The sequence below is a fragment of the Saccostrea echinata genome, unplaced genomic scaffold, assembly GCF_033153115.1.
Source record: "Saccostrea echinata isolate AGI-Se365-2 ecotype Australia unplaced genomic scaffold, CSIRO_AGI_Sech_v1 ptg000054l, whole genome shotgun sequence".
NCBI classification, from domain to species: domain Eukaryota; kingdom Metazoa; phylum Mollusca; class Bivalvia; order Ostreida; family Ostreidae; genus Saccostrea; species Saccostrea echinata.
This window is the reverse complement of record NW_026889803.1, coordinates 5,821,759-5,839,146: the sequence shown is the minus strand read 5'-3', so window position 1 is coordinate 5,839,146 and position 17,388 is coordinate 5,821,759. Positions and strand designations below refer to the sequence as shown.

At 33.3% G+C, this 17,388-nt stretch overlaps 1 protein-coding gene across 1 annotated transcript; it reads left to right on the top strand.

Annotated features, from left to right (window-relative positions):
* Positions 1 to 20: 20 nt before the first annotated feature.
* Positions 21 to 15,208, top strand: LOC133205660 (collagen alpha-1(III) chain-like). Its single transcript, XM_061341505.1, has 9 exons — positions 21 to 105; positions 423 to 491; positions 4,456 to 4,571; positions 9,424 to 9,587; positions 10,372 to 10,399; positions 10,604 to 10,700; positions 10,881 to 11,006; positions 11,756 to 11,884; positions 12,280 to 15,208. Exons 2-9 carry the CDS (start codon positions 452 to 454, stop codon positions 12,420 to 12,422), a joined length of 843 nt encoding a protein of 280 aa, XP_061197489.1. The 5' UTR covers positions 21 to 105; positions 423 to 451; the 3' UTR covers positions 12,423 to 15,208.
* Positions 15,209 to 17,388: the final 2,180 nt, after the last annotated feature.

Here is a 17,388-nt window from a genome sequence, read left to right as displayed (position 1 = left end):
GCTAGCTCGTACCACGGTAATATCCAAAATTTCCCGAATTTTCTAACGTAGTGAACTACGCAGGGAGAAGGCGATTCAATACTATCCAGTCATCTTAACAGAAAGGTTGGTTAATTAAAAGTTTATTTTTAATAATTTAATCAAATTTATCAGTGCACTGATTTTTCGGTATTTAAAGTCGTCAAAATTTAGCTGGTCAAGTTAAAATTCGTCTGCAAGTTCATTGACCAATCAGGCATGATTCATTTATGTATTGGCATCATACTTCAATTCTTCTCTTCTAGATTAGTCTTAAGCATTCATTATTTATTATAAATTTCAATTTTGCACATTATCTGTTTTACCTAATATTGCAGACTTTCCACAAAAAAAAATTAAAAATATAGGATTTTTTTTTTTTTTTTTTTTTTTTTTTTTTGCAGTACGTTCTCCTAGGGAAAGGTGGATAAAAATGTCATTAGTGAAGTCGGGATACTTGAAACGTCACAGCAGTAAGTGATTCTTGACAAGTGAGAAGGATCCATGAATTTGTATGGATATCGTGGAAACTGTGTGTGTGTGTGTAGTGGAGAAGGGGGTGGGGGGTGGGTGGGTGGAGGGGGTCCCAGTATTGTCATTTTCATTGTAGATTGCTGACAAATTAGTTGCACTAGAATACAGGATTAGGAAGGGGTTTAGACTCCTATTCATACTATAGTTTGATAAGCATTTTCTAAAATGACCAGAAAAATGACTGAAATGTGCCTGTTTATTGGCAAGGGTCTTATATGTGTAACAAGAGAGGAGAAAAATAAGACGGAACAGACCGGGATTCGAACCCAGGCCCCTAAATCTTCAGTCAGGTGCTCTACCAACTGAGCTTTTTGGCCACTGGCGATCGAAACCATCTGACCGCCACATTCCTCCTCCTTAAAGGTCTTCGGCCCCCAAAGACACGTACCAATCCAGGCTCTTCCTTGGGGTAACAGGACGTTTTGCCCCTATTGACGTTTCGCGCCGAGACCATTCGCCCCTAAAGACCTTTGGTGCCAAGACGTTTCGCGCCAAATTTAATCTACTTTGTCTATAACCATATATTACGATGCTTTAAGATAAATATTTATATATAAGATTAATATTGACTTTGTTAAAAAATGTTCTAAAGTTACTGAAAAAACTTTTATGTTTAAATTGTTGGAAATAGGCTTATACCATAATTAAATGTATAATCATCCATGTGCAGATATAATTATGTTTATTCAGCATGCAATCATAATTGTCTGATTCAGTTTTGTAATAAAGGTGTTATAACTATAATTTGGATACTCTCCACGTCAAGATTATAAAAGAGGAGAATTAAATTATGAGACGGGTGTCAAGTTCATTTTACTGTTGCTCAATAGGATGCACACTGACTCCAATTTTCTTTGCGATTTTGAGTAATGCTATATAAGTACTTATCAAAAATATACTTCTCAAAAAAATCTTTTGATATAACTAATTTCACAAGTGACATACCTTAATTTATTTCTATATCTGTTAATATCAAAATAGATCAGTTTTTTTTTTAATCATCATGTCATTAAAATAATCACGAGTTGCTGTTTTCTCACATCATATAAAAAATATCATTTAGTAAGAAATATCTTCTTTTTTTTAAGTAACAGGAATTCATAAAAAAAATCAGCTCTGGCAATTTCTTTTTTTTAATTTTAGTATGGTTTAATATTGGGGGGGGGGGGGGGGGAGGGGGGAAGGAAGGGGTTATATAGCATGATATAGAGATAGATTCTCAGTTTTTATTCTCTGCAAGTGTATTTTGGTATGCATCATCTATTAATATTTCCCTCATACAGGCAAAATTATCTCAATCAGGTCTTCAGAGTGTCACGTCTTTAGTATATACCATATAAATTGGACAGGTTTTATTGATTGAACCAAAGGATTGGATTAATATAACACAGTGCAAAAGTTATTAAGAAGTTAATAATTGCTGTTAACACATGATAATTACCGCATAATTAATTAATTGAACTTCGGTGCGAACTGTCTTGGGGTGAAATGTCTCGGCGCGAATGGTCTTTTGGGGCGAACCGTCCCACACTCTTCCTTGACAGGTCTTTCACCTGTCACTTCCAGGGCATGGAACGACATCAACTGTAACGGGAGAGGAGAATAATGCAATGAACCAGAGCCTGGAAGAGCCTGGGTTTGTGTCTTCAAGGGCCAACAACCTTTAAGGAGGGAAGATGTGGCAGTCAGGCGGGTTCAATCGCTGGTGGCCAGATATCTCAGTTGGTAGAGCACCTGACTGGAGATTCAGGGGGCCTGGGTTCAAATCCTAGTCTGGTCCATCACAATTTTCTCCTCTCTCTTACATATGTATATACAATAGACAATAGTTTATTTCCAATCAAGGACCCCCAGAGATAAAAGATACAATTGTATCATACATGAATGTATGAGTTGATTGAATTTTACTTGCTGCAGATCTATAGGTAGCTGGGCTGCAAAAATTTGGGATGGATGACCAGAGAACTACAGTGCCACCCATTGAAAAAAGTGTTTATTGCACAAAAAAGTACTGTTTCCTGATTTATTTCTCCATATATTTAAACTGCCATCTCAAAATATTACTGTTTGTTTCTAACATATTCTTTATTATTTCCACAACAAAACATTTCCATAACCGTTGCTAATTACCTTTCTGGGCCTAAAACTGAGACCTTCAAAATTTTGCCTATTTAATTTATACTGCCATTTTGGGTGGCAAGACAGTTTGGTCCATTGCATACTTCATGCAGATGTCAACTACAACAGAAGTTGATAGAGGTCTAAGAAATTTTCTTAAATCAAGGTTTTGTGTACTTGGGGTAAGAATTTGGAGAAATAAATCCATAACCAAGAGCAACTTTTTGTGTGCAATAAATATACCATTTTTCTATGTATTGTCACTAACTCTCTGGTTTGTCAATATTTTTTAATTTGGAAAGTTACATGAAATTCTGCAGCTAGAATTTTACCTGAACTACAGGTTCGAATGTGCAACCTTTCTGATTTAATTCTGTCAGTTGTCCACCTGTCTATCTATCTGTAAAAGAACGTCTATAATTTTGTCAGTTGTTCAACTGTATATCTATCTGTAATCTGAATGTACAAAAGTAGATCTATAATTTTCACGTACCCAGAACTACTTTTCCAAATTTAATTGGCACAAGGTACTATTGTTGAAGGACATTCAAATTTATTCAAACAATGATTGATGGAGTTGTTTAGGGGGAGATAATTTAGAGATAGTGAAAAGGATGGGGTCATTTAAAAATCAGTGATGAGTCCAGAAATGACACAACTCAAACAAAAGTGTGCCTTTAAACTGTAAATTCATCTTTCTTAAAATCAAGGCCCCAGGAGGCTATTATGGGGCCACAATAGGGAATCAAAAGTTTTTAACTGAAATATAGGAAAAATCTGAAAGATCTAAATCATCAGGACAACAATTAGTCATATTGAAAAAAAAATGTCAAGTGTCCCTATATAGTTGTAGATTGAATATTGTATTAATGATCATGATCTATATAGTTAGGGTGAGGCATGTAATCAGAAACCCATAGTTAATTATGCTTGTTCCCACCATGTCAAATAATGCCCCCCTCCCCCCCAGGACTTGGGATATGGTTACATGTTTTACAGGTATAAAAAGAAAATTCTTGAATTTTTTTATTTAAAGAACAGAACGGTAACAAATATGTTTAAACAAGTTTCTCCATGTTAAACAAATTCAAATTTCTTTAAATTGTGGTTCAAGGGAGCTAAGTTAGGTTCAAAATAATGGTTTGAAGTTTTGCACAGAAATATATAAACTTCTACATGAACTACAATCTAATTATCAGTCTGTAAATAATTATTTTTTTCAAAAACTATGGTCTTTAAAAGTAAGGCTACAGTATTAGGATTTCATTTCTTAGAAAGAGAAACTTGATTCTGGTGAGTGTTGTGACCCATGGGCCTCTTGCTTAAGTTCAACTGAGCTTTTCTCATTAAAGGTTGCCTGGCATCTATTTGTCTGTGACAGTATGATAATGTGAACTTTTATTTTAGTCCTCATTCCCAGAAGCACTGAACTTATGTCAATTAAATTTGCATCAATTGAATGTTGAAATGATGATCTGCATTCTGTTTCAAGTTAATATGTGAGGAAAGATTATATTGGTTTTGGGGATTCAATTTCCTGTTAAAGTAAACATTATACTCTGTTTTAAAATTTCATGGAGAATATGAACTTGTGGATGTCTTCATACCACCAAATCAACAGTGATAAAATGACCCCCCCCCCCCACCTTGAAAAAATAAGTAATTTCACAGTACTGTAATTTTGCCCAGTAACTTTGTTTCTCCAATTTATAAAAGATGTAATTAACAAATTCATCTGTAAAGCAATATAATCAATTTTATGCATCAGAAATCTCCTCATTTCAGAGAGCTTATTTCATGGGGGATGGAAGGATACTTGGGTTGAATTGTTTGACAACAGTGATCTGTGTCTTCACAAACACCAACATGATTCTGAATTGAAAGCCAGAATTCATTTGAAGGTAAAAATGAATACCCATACTTGTTCTGTAACCTTTGATCTATTGTTTTTCTTAAATTTCTATAAGAAATTACTGTGCCCTAAGCTGAACATATCAAAAGCTACAAATGTAGACAGAAAATTAATATTTCTTAAATGTGCTCCTCCCAACAAAGTATTTGGGAGGGGGACATTATTAGTTATGTAGACACTTAGAGGGGTAATACGGAAATATATGCATGGTGTCTTAGAAAAAAATGCATATTGGGCAAGGTGTAAGCCAAGTCCAATATATTGCATTTTTTCAAGAACCTCATATATTTCCGTATTACCCCTCTAAGTGTCTATTATATAACCAAACCATTCTGTAGCAATTGCTTACATTGTGACGTCATTTGATGCTTATGTGACGTCAGTTATTAGGCTCCTTTCATCTTCATATGAAAACAACATATTGAATATGATCTGGACAGTATGGCATGTGGAGGGGGTATTTTCAGGTCACCTGAGTCACTCAGGTGACCTATTGATATCTGTTTTTGTCCGACGTGCGTCATGCGTTAACTTTTGAAAATTTTCAACTTCTTCTCTAGAACCGCTACACCAATTTCAACCAATTTTGGCATATAGCATGTTTGGGTGAAGGGAAACAAAAATTGTGAATTTCATGGTCCCTGCCCCCCTGGGGCCCCAGGGGTGGGGCTAAAACCACCAAAATTGATGCAATCTTTAAAAAATCTTCTTCTTTACTCATGGACATCAAGCAGTCAAATTGTTGGCATGACTGTAATAAGCATTAGGCCCTTTACCAAAATTGTGAAATTCATGGCCTCAGGGTCAGGGGTTCTGGTGCTAGGGTGGGGCTATATAGATCATATAGTGAAAGTGCATTATTTCTTTGAAAATCTTCTCTTCTCCTGGGTATTATACAAACAAACTAAGTGCATGGTTATGATAAGCAATGATGTTTTTTTCAAATTTGTGAATTTCATGGCCCCTGGGTCAGGGGTTTTGGTGGTAGGGCAGGGCTCTATTGATTTTATAGTGAAAATGCATTAATTCTTTGAAATTTTCTTCTCTGCTCCTGGGTATTATTTAAACAAACTAAGTGCATGGTTGTGATAAGCATTGATTGTTTTTCCAGAATTGTGAATTTCATGGCCCCTGGGTAAGGGGTTCTGGTGGTAGGGCGGGGCTCTATTGATTATATACTGAAAATGCATTAATTCTTTGAAAATCTTCTTCTCTGCTCCTGGGTATCTTTAAACAAACTAAGTGCATGGTTATGATAAGCATTGATTGTTTTTCCAGAATTGTGAATTTCATGGCCCCTGGGTCAGGGGTTCTGGTGTTAGGGTGGCGCTCTATTGATTATATAGTGAAAATGCATAAATTCTTTGAAAATCTTCTTCTCTGCTCCTGGGTATTATTTAAACAAACTAAGTGCATGGTTATGATAAGCATTGGTGTCTTTTTTTAATATTGTGAATTTCATGGCCCCTGGGTCATGGGTTCTGGTGTAAGGGAGGGGTTCTATTGATTATATAGAGAAAATGTGTTAATTCTTTTGAATCTTTTGAAAATCTGCTCCTGTGTATTATTTAAACAAACTAAGTGCATGGGTATGATGCAAAAGGATGCTTTTTCCTAAATTGTGAAATTCATGGCCCCAGGGTTGGGGAGGGGGGCTGTATTGGTTATATAGTGAAAAGCATAATTTCTTTGACAATATTCTTTTCTACTCCTGGTTAAAAAGCAAAGAAACTAAGTGTATAGTTATGATGAACAAGAGTGCTTCTTCCAGAATTTTGAGTTTCATGGCCCCTAAGTCAGATTTTCTGGTGTGAGGGTGGGGCTCTATTGATAATATAGTGAAAATGCATTAATTCTGTTAAATAATCCTGTCTGCTCCTTAGTGTTGAGCAGATAAACAAAGTGCATAGTTATGATGAACAAAATTTTTAAAACTTGTGGTCCCCAGGTTTTGGTGTTTCTTGGGGGGGAGGCTTTATTGATAATGTGTTAATTCTTTGAAACTAAGTGCATAATTATGATGAAGAGGGTACCTCGAACAAATTTGAGAATTTCATGACCCTTGGACATGGTTTTAGTGTTAGGGTAGGGCTGTGTTGAATCTGTAGTGAAAATTCATTATTTCTTTGAAAATCTTCTCTGCTCCTTGGCATACTGAAGGCAAATTTAATAAAAGTTTTAATAAGCAAGTATATTTTTACCAGATTTTTGAACATCAGGACCATTTGGTCAAGTGTTCTGGTCCTGGCCAAGGCTCCATTAATTTGTATTCAACTAAGAGAAGTTATTCCCCTTTGCCATTCACTTTTGATAATTAATCACTGTAAATAATGTATTTGAAAGTTATTAGAATAAGAAAATTATGCAGAAAATTTTATTGAATAATACAAAAAGTACTTTCATAGTTTTAATGATTAGGTAGACTTGTAAATTATAGTAAATGAATAGAAATGAGACAAAAATAACTTATTAAATGTTCTTCAAAGACCAAGAGAGGCCAATGTGAGAGGTCACAATATGGGGTTAAAAGTAATACAGAAGAACTAATTGTTTGTTAATAGTCTGCATGGTGATAGTGCTAAATGGGGGATAGCTTAGAATTTAATGTATGAGTTGTTACTGAATACTACACTAATTATTTCATTGATCCTGATCATCCTATTTCTCTTGCTTTTGGGCAACAAAGCTTCATCTATCAGTTTATTTTATACTCAGAGTCTATGGATCCTCTAAATTGTTGTGTTATACTCAGGTGACCGTTAAGGCCCATTGGGCCTCTTGTTATTTGATATGTGGCGAGTCGGTCACATGGAGGGGGCATATTAACAATATAATGTCAGTAGGCAGCATAATATGGTTTAATATTAATACAATATTCTTTTTGACCAATGAAACTCCTTCAAAATTTTTATCAGAGGCAGGATAAGTAGTATACCTAAGTATACGTAAGATAAGTAAGGATAAATAGGATAAGTAATGACATGTTCATCTGTCTTTCCATTCTACTTCACACTTTGGCTCTGATTTTGTAATGGAGACCAATAGAAATCATAACATATAGGAAAGGTTTTTTTTAATTCTTTTTCTCAGAAATTGAACAGCAGGACCATGATTATAAAAGTTCACATTTTAAATATGCCAGCATCCTCAGCAAGTACAGAATGCCAGTGCAAGGCTCTCAATTGTCTATAATTGAGGCTATTGGAAGGCCTCTTTCCCCATTCAAAAAATATGTTTTTCCTCCAACTGAATGTGCTCTTTTTTTATGAGTTTTACCCCAGATGAGGTTACCACTAGCCCGTTTCACAAAAAATCTTAAGTTTTTGCGTAAGATTTTAAATTAGAATCTCTTACGACAAATCTTAAGTGCTTTTCATGAACGCATTCGTAGCAGATGAAACTTAAGATTTCACTTACTACAGACTTCATCCCTAGCAACGACTTCAATATGCTTTATAATCCTTAAATAAGTGAGTGAAAATAAAATTAAACTTATGCCCTGTTCACACGGAGAGTTTAATTCGCAGTAAATTAATGCGAAGTAAAATAATGCCAATTAAACTAATGCGAATTAAATTGCGTTCACACGGCAGCTTTTGCGAAGTAAACTAATGCGAATTAAATTTTTATTTCTGCAATAAGGCTATTCAGTGAGGCTATTATGATGTCATTTGCGAATCACGTCACATTGTGCCTAGCAGATCACATCTGACCACTGATTTGACATAATGTCATAGTGTCTGTATACATTTTAGTAATTAACACAATTTTCCTTTGTTTTCCACTCAAAAATAGCGCAAGTACCTATATCTGACCACCGACATGTGGCCTGTGAATTAATTCTGCCCTTACGCATGCGTCAAAATTTAATTCGAATTAGATTCGCTTAGCGTTCACACGGAGCTAATGCGAAGTAATTTAATGCGCAGTAAATTAATTTGAATTAAACTAATTCGCATTAAATTCTCCGTGTGAACGCTGTTCAAATTTAATTCGCAGTAACTTACGTTTAATTCGAATTAAACTCTCCGTGTGAACAGGGCATTAGTTTTCAACATTTGTCAGCATAACAAACATTATTTACTACAAATATCGAATGCAATCATTTGTGAAGCAAGGAGGTTTAAAATCTGACGTCACAATTACAAGTCTGACATAAAAGTAGGCCATACAAAAATCTTAAGTGAAACTTGCATTGTAAATATTTTGTAGTGTATTTCATTTAATCTTTCGACAATGATTGTGAAAAAAATATAAAATATTATTGGAAGTTGCTTTAAAAGGTTTAATGAAAAGTGTATTTTGGTTTTTGCGGTTATATTTTTACAATAAAATCAGTTTTAAAATACTTAAGAGAGGGTTGGGGCTCTCGTAAAGTTACGACTGATTTTGCACTTACGACTTTCTTAAGAATTTTTGTGAAAATGATTTTTATCATAAGTTTTCACTTAAGATAAAAATATGTCGCAAGATTTTTTGTGAAAGGTCCACTGGTTTTTTTCCCCATTTTTAGTCACAGTACCAAAAAGTGGTATGAAAACCCTGCTACGGGAATTAAGGTGAGGTCACAGTAGGGATGAAATATAAAAGAAAAATCAAAATCTTCTTTTGAAGAACTGCACAAAATCATATTAATGCACAAACATCCCATTGTGGCCCACTTCGGTACAGGATAACCTATGACCATGACCAAATTACTTATACATGAAATTACCGGTATAACAAAAATGGAGAGGAAAATATAAATTTGTTACTGCCCTACTAGTTGTACATGTACATGTATGTTTAACAGTTTATTACATGTGATAGATTTAATACAAGTTTACCTGTTTATTTTTTAGGATGTATGTAAAAGGTTTGCTTATGGCCAGTATACAGCCGGTTTTCCAGACAGACCCCATCTTCCCGAAGGTGCATCCATTGACAGTCTACTGGCCATTCCCACCAGAAATAACAGCAAATGCAAGGTCTTCTGGTTACTTTGTCATGATCCAAATGAACTCCAGTAAGCATAAAAAAGACTTAGATAAAGGTTTAATCAAGTTTGGAATTGGACTCCTATCTTGTTAAAAAAAATGTCATTGAATGCATTACTAGTGGGAAGAAGTTTAAAATACCCAAAATTCGTCATCATGTAAAATGAAGAAAAAATCTAAGATAATTTTTATTTAGGTCAAGTTGACCTGAAAGCTATGATACATGTACAGTAAAACTCAGTTATAATGAAGTCATTGGGACCTGTGAAATTACTTCGCTATATCCATGATTTGTTATATCCATATAACGAATTCATAAAATTTATTTAGTTGGGGATCCAAGAAAACTTAACTATATCAGTGAATTTGCAAAATCCGTGTTCGTACTAAATGATTTTAACTGTATTATCACCAGTAAATATGGATGTCTTCTGTCTAACTTCAAATTGGGCCTTGAATTTTATAAAATATGTTTCACTACCACTTCTCAAACATATCTAACAACATCTGATTCGGGGTCACATCAGCGTGACCTGCAGAAATGTAAAAAATGGCTGTTGAACTATTTTTAGAATCATATATAGAGGCTTAATTCTGATTGGCTGAAATTTTTCATGTTTATCCATGTTTGAAAGATCACTCTGACATGACTCTGTATGGGATGTTGTTAGATGTTTGAGAAGCGATGTGGGATTCGGAACATCTAATTTTAATTAGATTGATTATGTTTATCTTTTTTCAATGCTTCTTCTGTATCTAATGTAAGGAGATTGACATGTTCATGTATACATTTTTTTAGTTTTCTGATTACAGTGAGTGGATGAATGCAATTTGCAAAACTGTAAGTAATATGAAATACATACATTTACCGGGTACATATATTTGATTAAAAGCTAGTTGCAAAAAATGATTACACTGTGAACATGTATTTTTATTACTAGAATCAAATAGATATTTTAAAGCACATTATTTTATTGTTATGAGAGATTTCATACATACATGTATTGCTACTGTGTATATACACAAGGATATTTTTGATATACAGCTTCCCCCACCCCCAAGTCCACAGGAGCAGCCTTCAAACCCCCCACCTTCTTACAGTGCAGGTGCACCTGGAGGCATAGGTTTTGATGGAGTGTCAGGTAAAGTTGAACATGTACATGTTTGCAGATCAACTTACAAACTGAATTGATGTAATACTGTATAAAAGTTGCATTACATTTTCATTTTTTAAATTGTATAATAAACAATGTAAATTTCTTGGTAAATATTTCAAAATTATAAAGGACGACTATAAACATTCAAAATTGTTTCATTTGTAGGAGGATACTATGGAGGACCTGCTCCTCACCCCCAACAACCTGGTCCTTACCCCCCAGGGCCTCCCCCACAAGGATATCCCCAGCAGCCTTATCAGCAGTATCCTCAGTATCAACAGCAGCCATATGGTAATTTAATTACTATGAAATTACATCCCAACTAATAACCACTGAAAGTTTGGAAGTAAATAGCTGGGCTACTCATTACTTTTGTTTCTTTATTTTACACAATTACTACTTGATATCATAAAATGACTTATAGATGTCAAATTGGGAGAATATGAATTCACAAGTGCTCTTTTGATCAAGACCTTTCACATTTATGTATCTCAGCAATAAAATAATAAAAAGCCAGTAGTTTTATTTCTTAAGTTGTGCTTCTCACAAAATTACTTGATATTCTTTGCTTATCATAAGGAATCTAAAGTATGTTTTTTTTTTTTAATTTTTAAATAATAATTCTTGGTGAAGTTTATCCTCAAGCAGTCTTGATTGGTTTAAAGTCTTCTATAACACTCTAGTTATACACTAATTACAAAGAAAAAAGTTAGCTGAAATTCATGAATATTCCAATAGTTAGTGTTTAGATTCTTTCATGTATAGTACATGTCAAATTAAATGTAATTAAAATTAGATGTTCCAAATCTGCTACCCCTTCTCAAACTTTGAGAAGCAGGAGCAGATTCAGAACATCTAATTTTATTTAGATAGAGTCCATGTTCTTTTATTCTATTTGTGTAATATCTGTGGAAATTAAAGTATTAATATGTCATATATTGTACATTTGTAGGAATAAATACCTTAATAGCAGCCTGTTTGTATACTTATTACATAAATGCAAGTCTTTAAAGAAATTTCTACAATTTTGAACATTTTAGGTCAACCTCAACAACAGCAATATCACGATAAAGGTTCAGGGGGAATATTAGGAGGGCTTGGAGGAATGTTGGGAGGAAAAGGAGGACATGGAGGAATAATGGGGAGTAAAGGTGGAAAAGTAGCAGCAGGTCAGTAACTTTACGTAAATTCTGATAATCAACATTACTGAGATTACAATTGTTTCAAACCTGGTTAGACATGTCATGCTTTTAGAAAATAATTGAAGGTTTGTTAAATTATGTTCAACCTACAAAAAACACTTTGCTCTAGGCAAAATATGCTCACATGCATTCTTCAGTTTAATTCACACGTTGATCATGATGACATATTTAAATACCTCCTTCAGAGTTCACCTTGAACCTTGACCTTTAATTAAGTCCATAAGACATAAATAGGTATCTGCATAGGTTTTTTTTTGATTGTGCATTTGAATCAGTGGGAATATAACTTTACAAATGCTTTGCATTTTGATCATCCTGTCTTTATCAGTTTTTTACAGGGCTTAGTAAATTTTCTTTTGCAGGTCTGATAGGAGGGGCTGCCCTCGGCTATGGAGCCAAGAAGATGCTTGGTCATGGCTGGGGCCTTGGTAGTTTTGGTAGCTGGGGTTCTATGAGTAGCTTTGGAAGTGCAGGCAGTTTTGGGAGCATTGGAAGTTTTGATTAAACAAAGAGAAGCTTTTAAATTAGAACCTGCACTGCCACTGACTTTAAATTGTGGATAATGTTATAGCACGTACATTTTTATGTTAGTATTTTTTTTTTACCTTTGTATTAAAATCTGTAACAATGTCTTCAAAGGGTGATGAAAGGTAGCATAAGCACTCTTGTGAAAACCCTAAAGCGTAATTAAGAATACATACATCCAATTTTTATGTGTAAACCTTTTCTCTGTAAAAATTGAATGAAATTCACAAATATTTAAGATATTTCTGGTATTTATATGAAGATGTTCTATGCATGTTATTTGGTTGCTGTTTATCAATGTGATATTTGCATGAGATTTTTAATTATACGTATGTTCTAGTATGTTCAATGGGTTCTGTATACTGAATATCTCACCCGCAGTCAGACAGACTGTAATACAGGAATGAGATAGTTTGGATTGTTTAAAATCAGGGTTACACTTGCAGTAAAGTACTGATACCTGGTAAAACAGATGTATATTGGTTTGTGTTGATATATCTCATATTGTAAGCATAATCGGTACCAATTTACTATTACCATGCCATATTCTATTTTAAAAAATCAGGATTTTTCTGTTTGTTTGTTTGTTTGTTTTTTTGTTTTTGTACTAACAATTTGTGATCAGATTTTTATACAGATTATCGATGAATTAACTGTATATATACTGTTTACATTGATGAAATACTGTTTCTTAGTTAGTATATACATGTACCAGTATTTATAAAGATATAGCAGTACATATGCACTTTGTGGCTCATATATGAGCTGTTTGTTTAGGTTTTATTTTCTTCTCAAGCTTTGTCCAGCCACATTCAAATTTAAAAAATGAACAATGAAGACTGATGAGTATAAAATTCTGTAAATCATGAAGAAAAAAGGGATAAATTAGTATTTTAATTTTTTTTTCCGGCATCTTTTAGCATTTCCAATAAAATCAAAAGCACTTAATTACCAGTTCATAATAAAAGATTACTATTCTTGATTAATGGCACATGCTAGTACAGCTATACAAGTATCTTATGTATCATACAATAAATCAAAATGGTATAGTTACCATAATCATCACACACACACACACATAATAGCAAGATACATAAATATTGAATAAAGAAGGGATAACAAATGGTAAGGGTCAGCAAAGGAAATTGTTATTTTGCTGGCACCACACTAGAATCTAATTTTATAATTGTTAGGGATCATGCATATGGTGAATGAAGACTTGTATCTGTCATTTTATTTATAAATGCAAAATATTATTTTGTATCACATGCAATGCATAGAGTGCCATTATGTAAACCTGTGCCATTTTAGTAACTTATATGTACACGTACGATGTATATATAGTAAATTATCTGGTTGTGTTTTATGTATTCTCCGTTTACTTTTATGACTTTTATCTCTTAAGGAATTTAGTTTTAAAGTACCAGAAGGACTTTTGACCAAAGAAAAAAACAAACAATATATATATTACTGGTGTTCCTTTTTGCTGACAAATGTATCTGTTACAAAAGAAAAGTTTGCAAAAATACTAAGTATGAAGTCATTCTTAAGTGGATTTTAATCCTGTTCCTAAGATGGACTATTGATTAATAATAATAAAAAAATAAAAGTAATTGAAATTTTAGCAAATTCTCTCTTTTATGTGTTAACTTGAAACATGCCAGTGTCTACATTGTTCATTTTGTCCTTGTGGTATGTAAATAAAATGAAGTACCTTGCAACTATTGTATGATGTCTGGTCAACTAGTTTGTGTTTTTTACGTCTATTTTCTTTTATTTTTTATAAACAGTGTAGTATACAAATATTACCTGTATTTTTTTTCTTACTTTACTTTTGTATTTCTGAATTAAGTCAAATTTTGAACTGTGATAAAAACCCTTTAATTATAGTACAGCTGTGGAAAAAAAAATGTGTCTTCAAGGGAGCTAACTCTTCAAGTATAAAATGTAATATTCCTTTCTAACAGAACACTTTGCCTAAAGTATTCTACAGACTTCATGAAATTTGTTTGATTAACATAGAAATGTTCTGATGTACATGACATAACCAATCTCCAGTGTTGTCATCAATAGAGCAGTTTAGAGATTATCATGTTTATGTTACACTTGTTATAAAAAAATCAGATGCATGAATTCGGTTGGTAAATATTTTTGGACTTATTTTGGATGTACAATTTGTAAATGGTGCAAATATCAAATTCCCAAAATATGAAAAGTTAAGAATTTTCTATTTTCTTGATTTTTGAAAGGTTTGTAGACATTATTGAAAAATCTTGGGAAAAAATAAACTTCATGTGATTAAAGTTTTACTTACATAAATATATATATTTAGAGCCTATTTTCTTGATTTTTGAAAGGTTTGTAGCAAGTAACAAAATTTCATATTGAGATCTGAAGAATACAGAGGTATAATATTTGTCAATGTTAAAGGTTTGAAAGTTTGGATTAATACATATGTACAGTTAAACCTGTCTAATCTGACATACACTGGGAGACAAATTTTTTGTTGGAATAGACAGGGTGTCGGATTACACTGTGTAAAGAACATGAAAAATGGTAAAATGGGAATGAAAACTAACTTAAGTCGTAACTCACAGTGAAAAGGATTACACAGGTTTCTGATTAGAGTTTTCACTGTATATAAAATGATAGGTATTAATGAATTTCTTGCTGCATTATTAAAGCATATATTTAAATGTTTTGGAAATTGAATCTTTGCATTTTTTTTATCTGTTCATGTCTTTAAATAAATACATTTTTCCTTTCCTTTGTTTTAATATCAGTAAAAAAGACAATTAGATGACATAACAAGATAAGAACCCAAAGAAATTACTAGACACAGGTAACAAAAGACAATGACATGTTTCTCTTCAAAACTTACTTATCCTGCTCTCAGGAAATTAGTCAAATGACCAAAGAAATATCATGTTTTATATCTTTCTAATGTTTCTATTACTTGATTTATATTATAAAATTTCATGTTAATGAAATAACAAGTGTATTGCGATACTTCACTGGTGATACGATACACATCATGAAATGGAATGATACAGTGCCAGTCTGTTTCTTTACATGACTTCTAGTTGATCAAGAATTACTGGTGACTTTGACGATAGTATCAGAGTTCATTATCCAGTCATGAAAATTATAATGTTTGTAATTCCTCCCATGAATGTGAAATCATTCTCCAATTTTTTTTAGGTCACCTGAGTCAATCAGATGTCCTCTTGCTGTTTGCTTCTTTGCTGGAACTGCTGAACCAATTTCAACTAATTTTGACTACCGGTAATAGGATCTATTGGTGAAGGGGAACAAAAATTTTGAATTTCATTTTCTCTACCCCTTTGGGGCCTGAGGGGTGGATCTAAAACCATAAGAATTAATTCAATCTTTAAAAATCTTTTTTACCCCTGGACATCAAGCAGTCAATCTGTTGTAATAAGCATACTGAGCTTTCTACCAAAATTTTGAAATTCATGGCCCTTGGGTCAGGAATTCCAGAGATAGGGTAGGGCTCTTTTGATTATCTAATAATGAAAATGCATTAATTCTTTAAAGAGCTTCTTCTCTCCTCCTGTATATTCAGCAGAAAAATTAAGAGCATATTTATGATGAGCAAGGGTGCCTATTCCAAAATTTGAAATTCCTGGCCCTGGATCAGGGGTTCTGATGTCATGGTGAGCTCTGTTGATCATAATGGGAGAATGCATAAATTCTTTAAAAATCTTCATGTATGTCCCTCGGTATTCAGCAAAGAAACTAACTGCATAGATGATGGGCAAGGATGCCTCTTCCAAATTTGTGAAATACCTGGCCCCTTGGTCATGGGTTTTAATGTTAGGGTGTGGCTCCATTCATTATGTAGTGAAACTGCAATACTTCTTTGTAAATTTTCTTCTCAACCCCTGGATACTTAGCAAACAAGCTAAGTGCATGGTTATGATGAGCAAGGGTACCTCTTCCAAAATTGTGAAATTTATGGCCCCTTGGAGAGGGGTACTGGTGTTAGGGCAGGGCTCTATTGATAATATAGTGAAAATACGTTCATTCTTCGAAAATCTTCTTCTATGCTCCTGGGTTAACTAAACTAAGTGCATGGTTATTCTCTGCTTCTGGGTATTAAGCAAACCAACTAAGTGCATATTCAAAAACTTGTGAAATTCCTGGGTAAGGGGTTCAGGTTTTAGTTAGGACAGGACTCTATTGGTTATATGGTAAAATGAATTAATTCTTTGAAAAGTGTCTCCTCTGCTCCTGGGAATAAAGCAGATAAACTATGTGCATAATTATGATGAGCAAGGGTGCTTCTATGAAATTTGTGAAATTCCTGGCCCATTGGGCAGGGGTTCTGGTGTCTATTGACTCTATTGATTTAATAGTGAAATGTATTTATTCTTTGAAAATATTCTCTCTAAGGGTTGTTTTGTACTGTACTCTGTTAAGGCAGCCTCTTTTTGTATAGACAGCAAAATTAAATATTACTTTAAATATTGAAAATGGTACATTTTGAAAGATTGTTTTAATTAAAAGCAAGTAATCCAAGCAGTGACTGGTACAATGTATCAGAAGATACTGTGAATGAACTTTACATGTTTTTATGTTTTTACTTTTGAAAATATTGACAGTAAAACTGATTAAGAAATCGTCCCACACATTTTTCTTTCCAGATAAAATTAATTGGAAAAAAAACGCTATTGAATTATTTTCAGTATCATTTTTGCAAAATCACAAAAATATATAAATCTAAGCATAATATATTGAACTTTTTCCCGATAGTGTCGAGAAATTCGTACGAGGTTGAAAATATGTAGGGGGAAATTAAGCTGGAACCCTAACTTTCTGTTCTGTATCATCTGTGCGTTTATCTTGTTATCCTTTTGACCGTTACTTACAAGCTTTTATTAAATGAGAGCAAGTTTATTTTGACATATTGAATGTTTTGTAAA

Bases quoted from the DNA above. Each gene is read 5' to 3' on its own strand.
- LOC133205660 (XM_061341505.1), top strand. From the start codon at position 452: ATGTCATTAGTGAAGTCGGGATACTTGAAACGTCACAGCA. The intron at 492-4,455 runs GTAAGTGATTCT...TCCTCATTTCAG, and splicing joins ATACTTGAAACGTCACAGCA to AGAGCTTATTTCATGGGGGA. The intron at 11,885-12,279 runs GTCAGTAACTTT...TTTCTTTTGCAG, and splicing joins AGGTGGAAAAGTAGCAGCAG to GTCTGATAGGAGGGGCTGCC.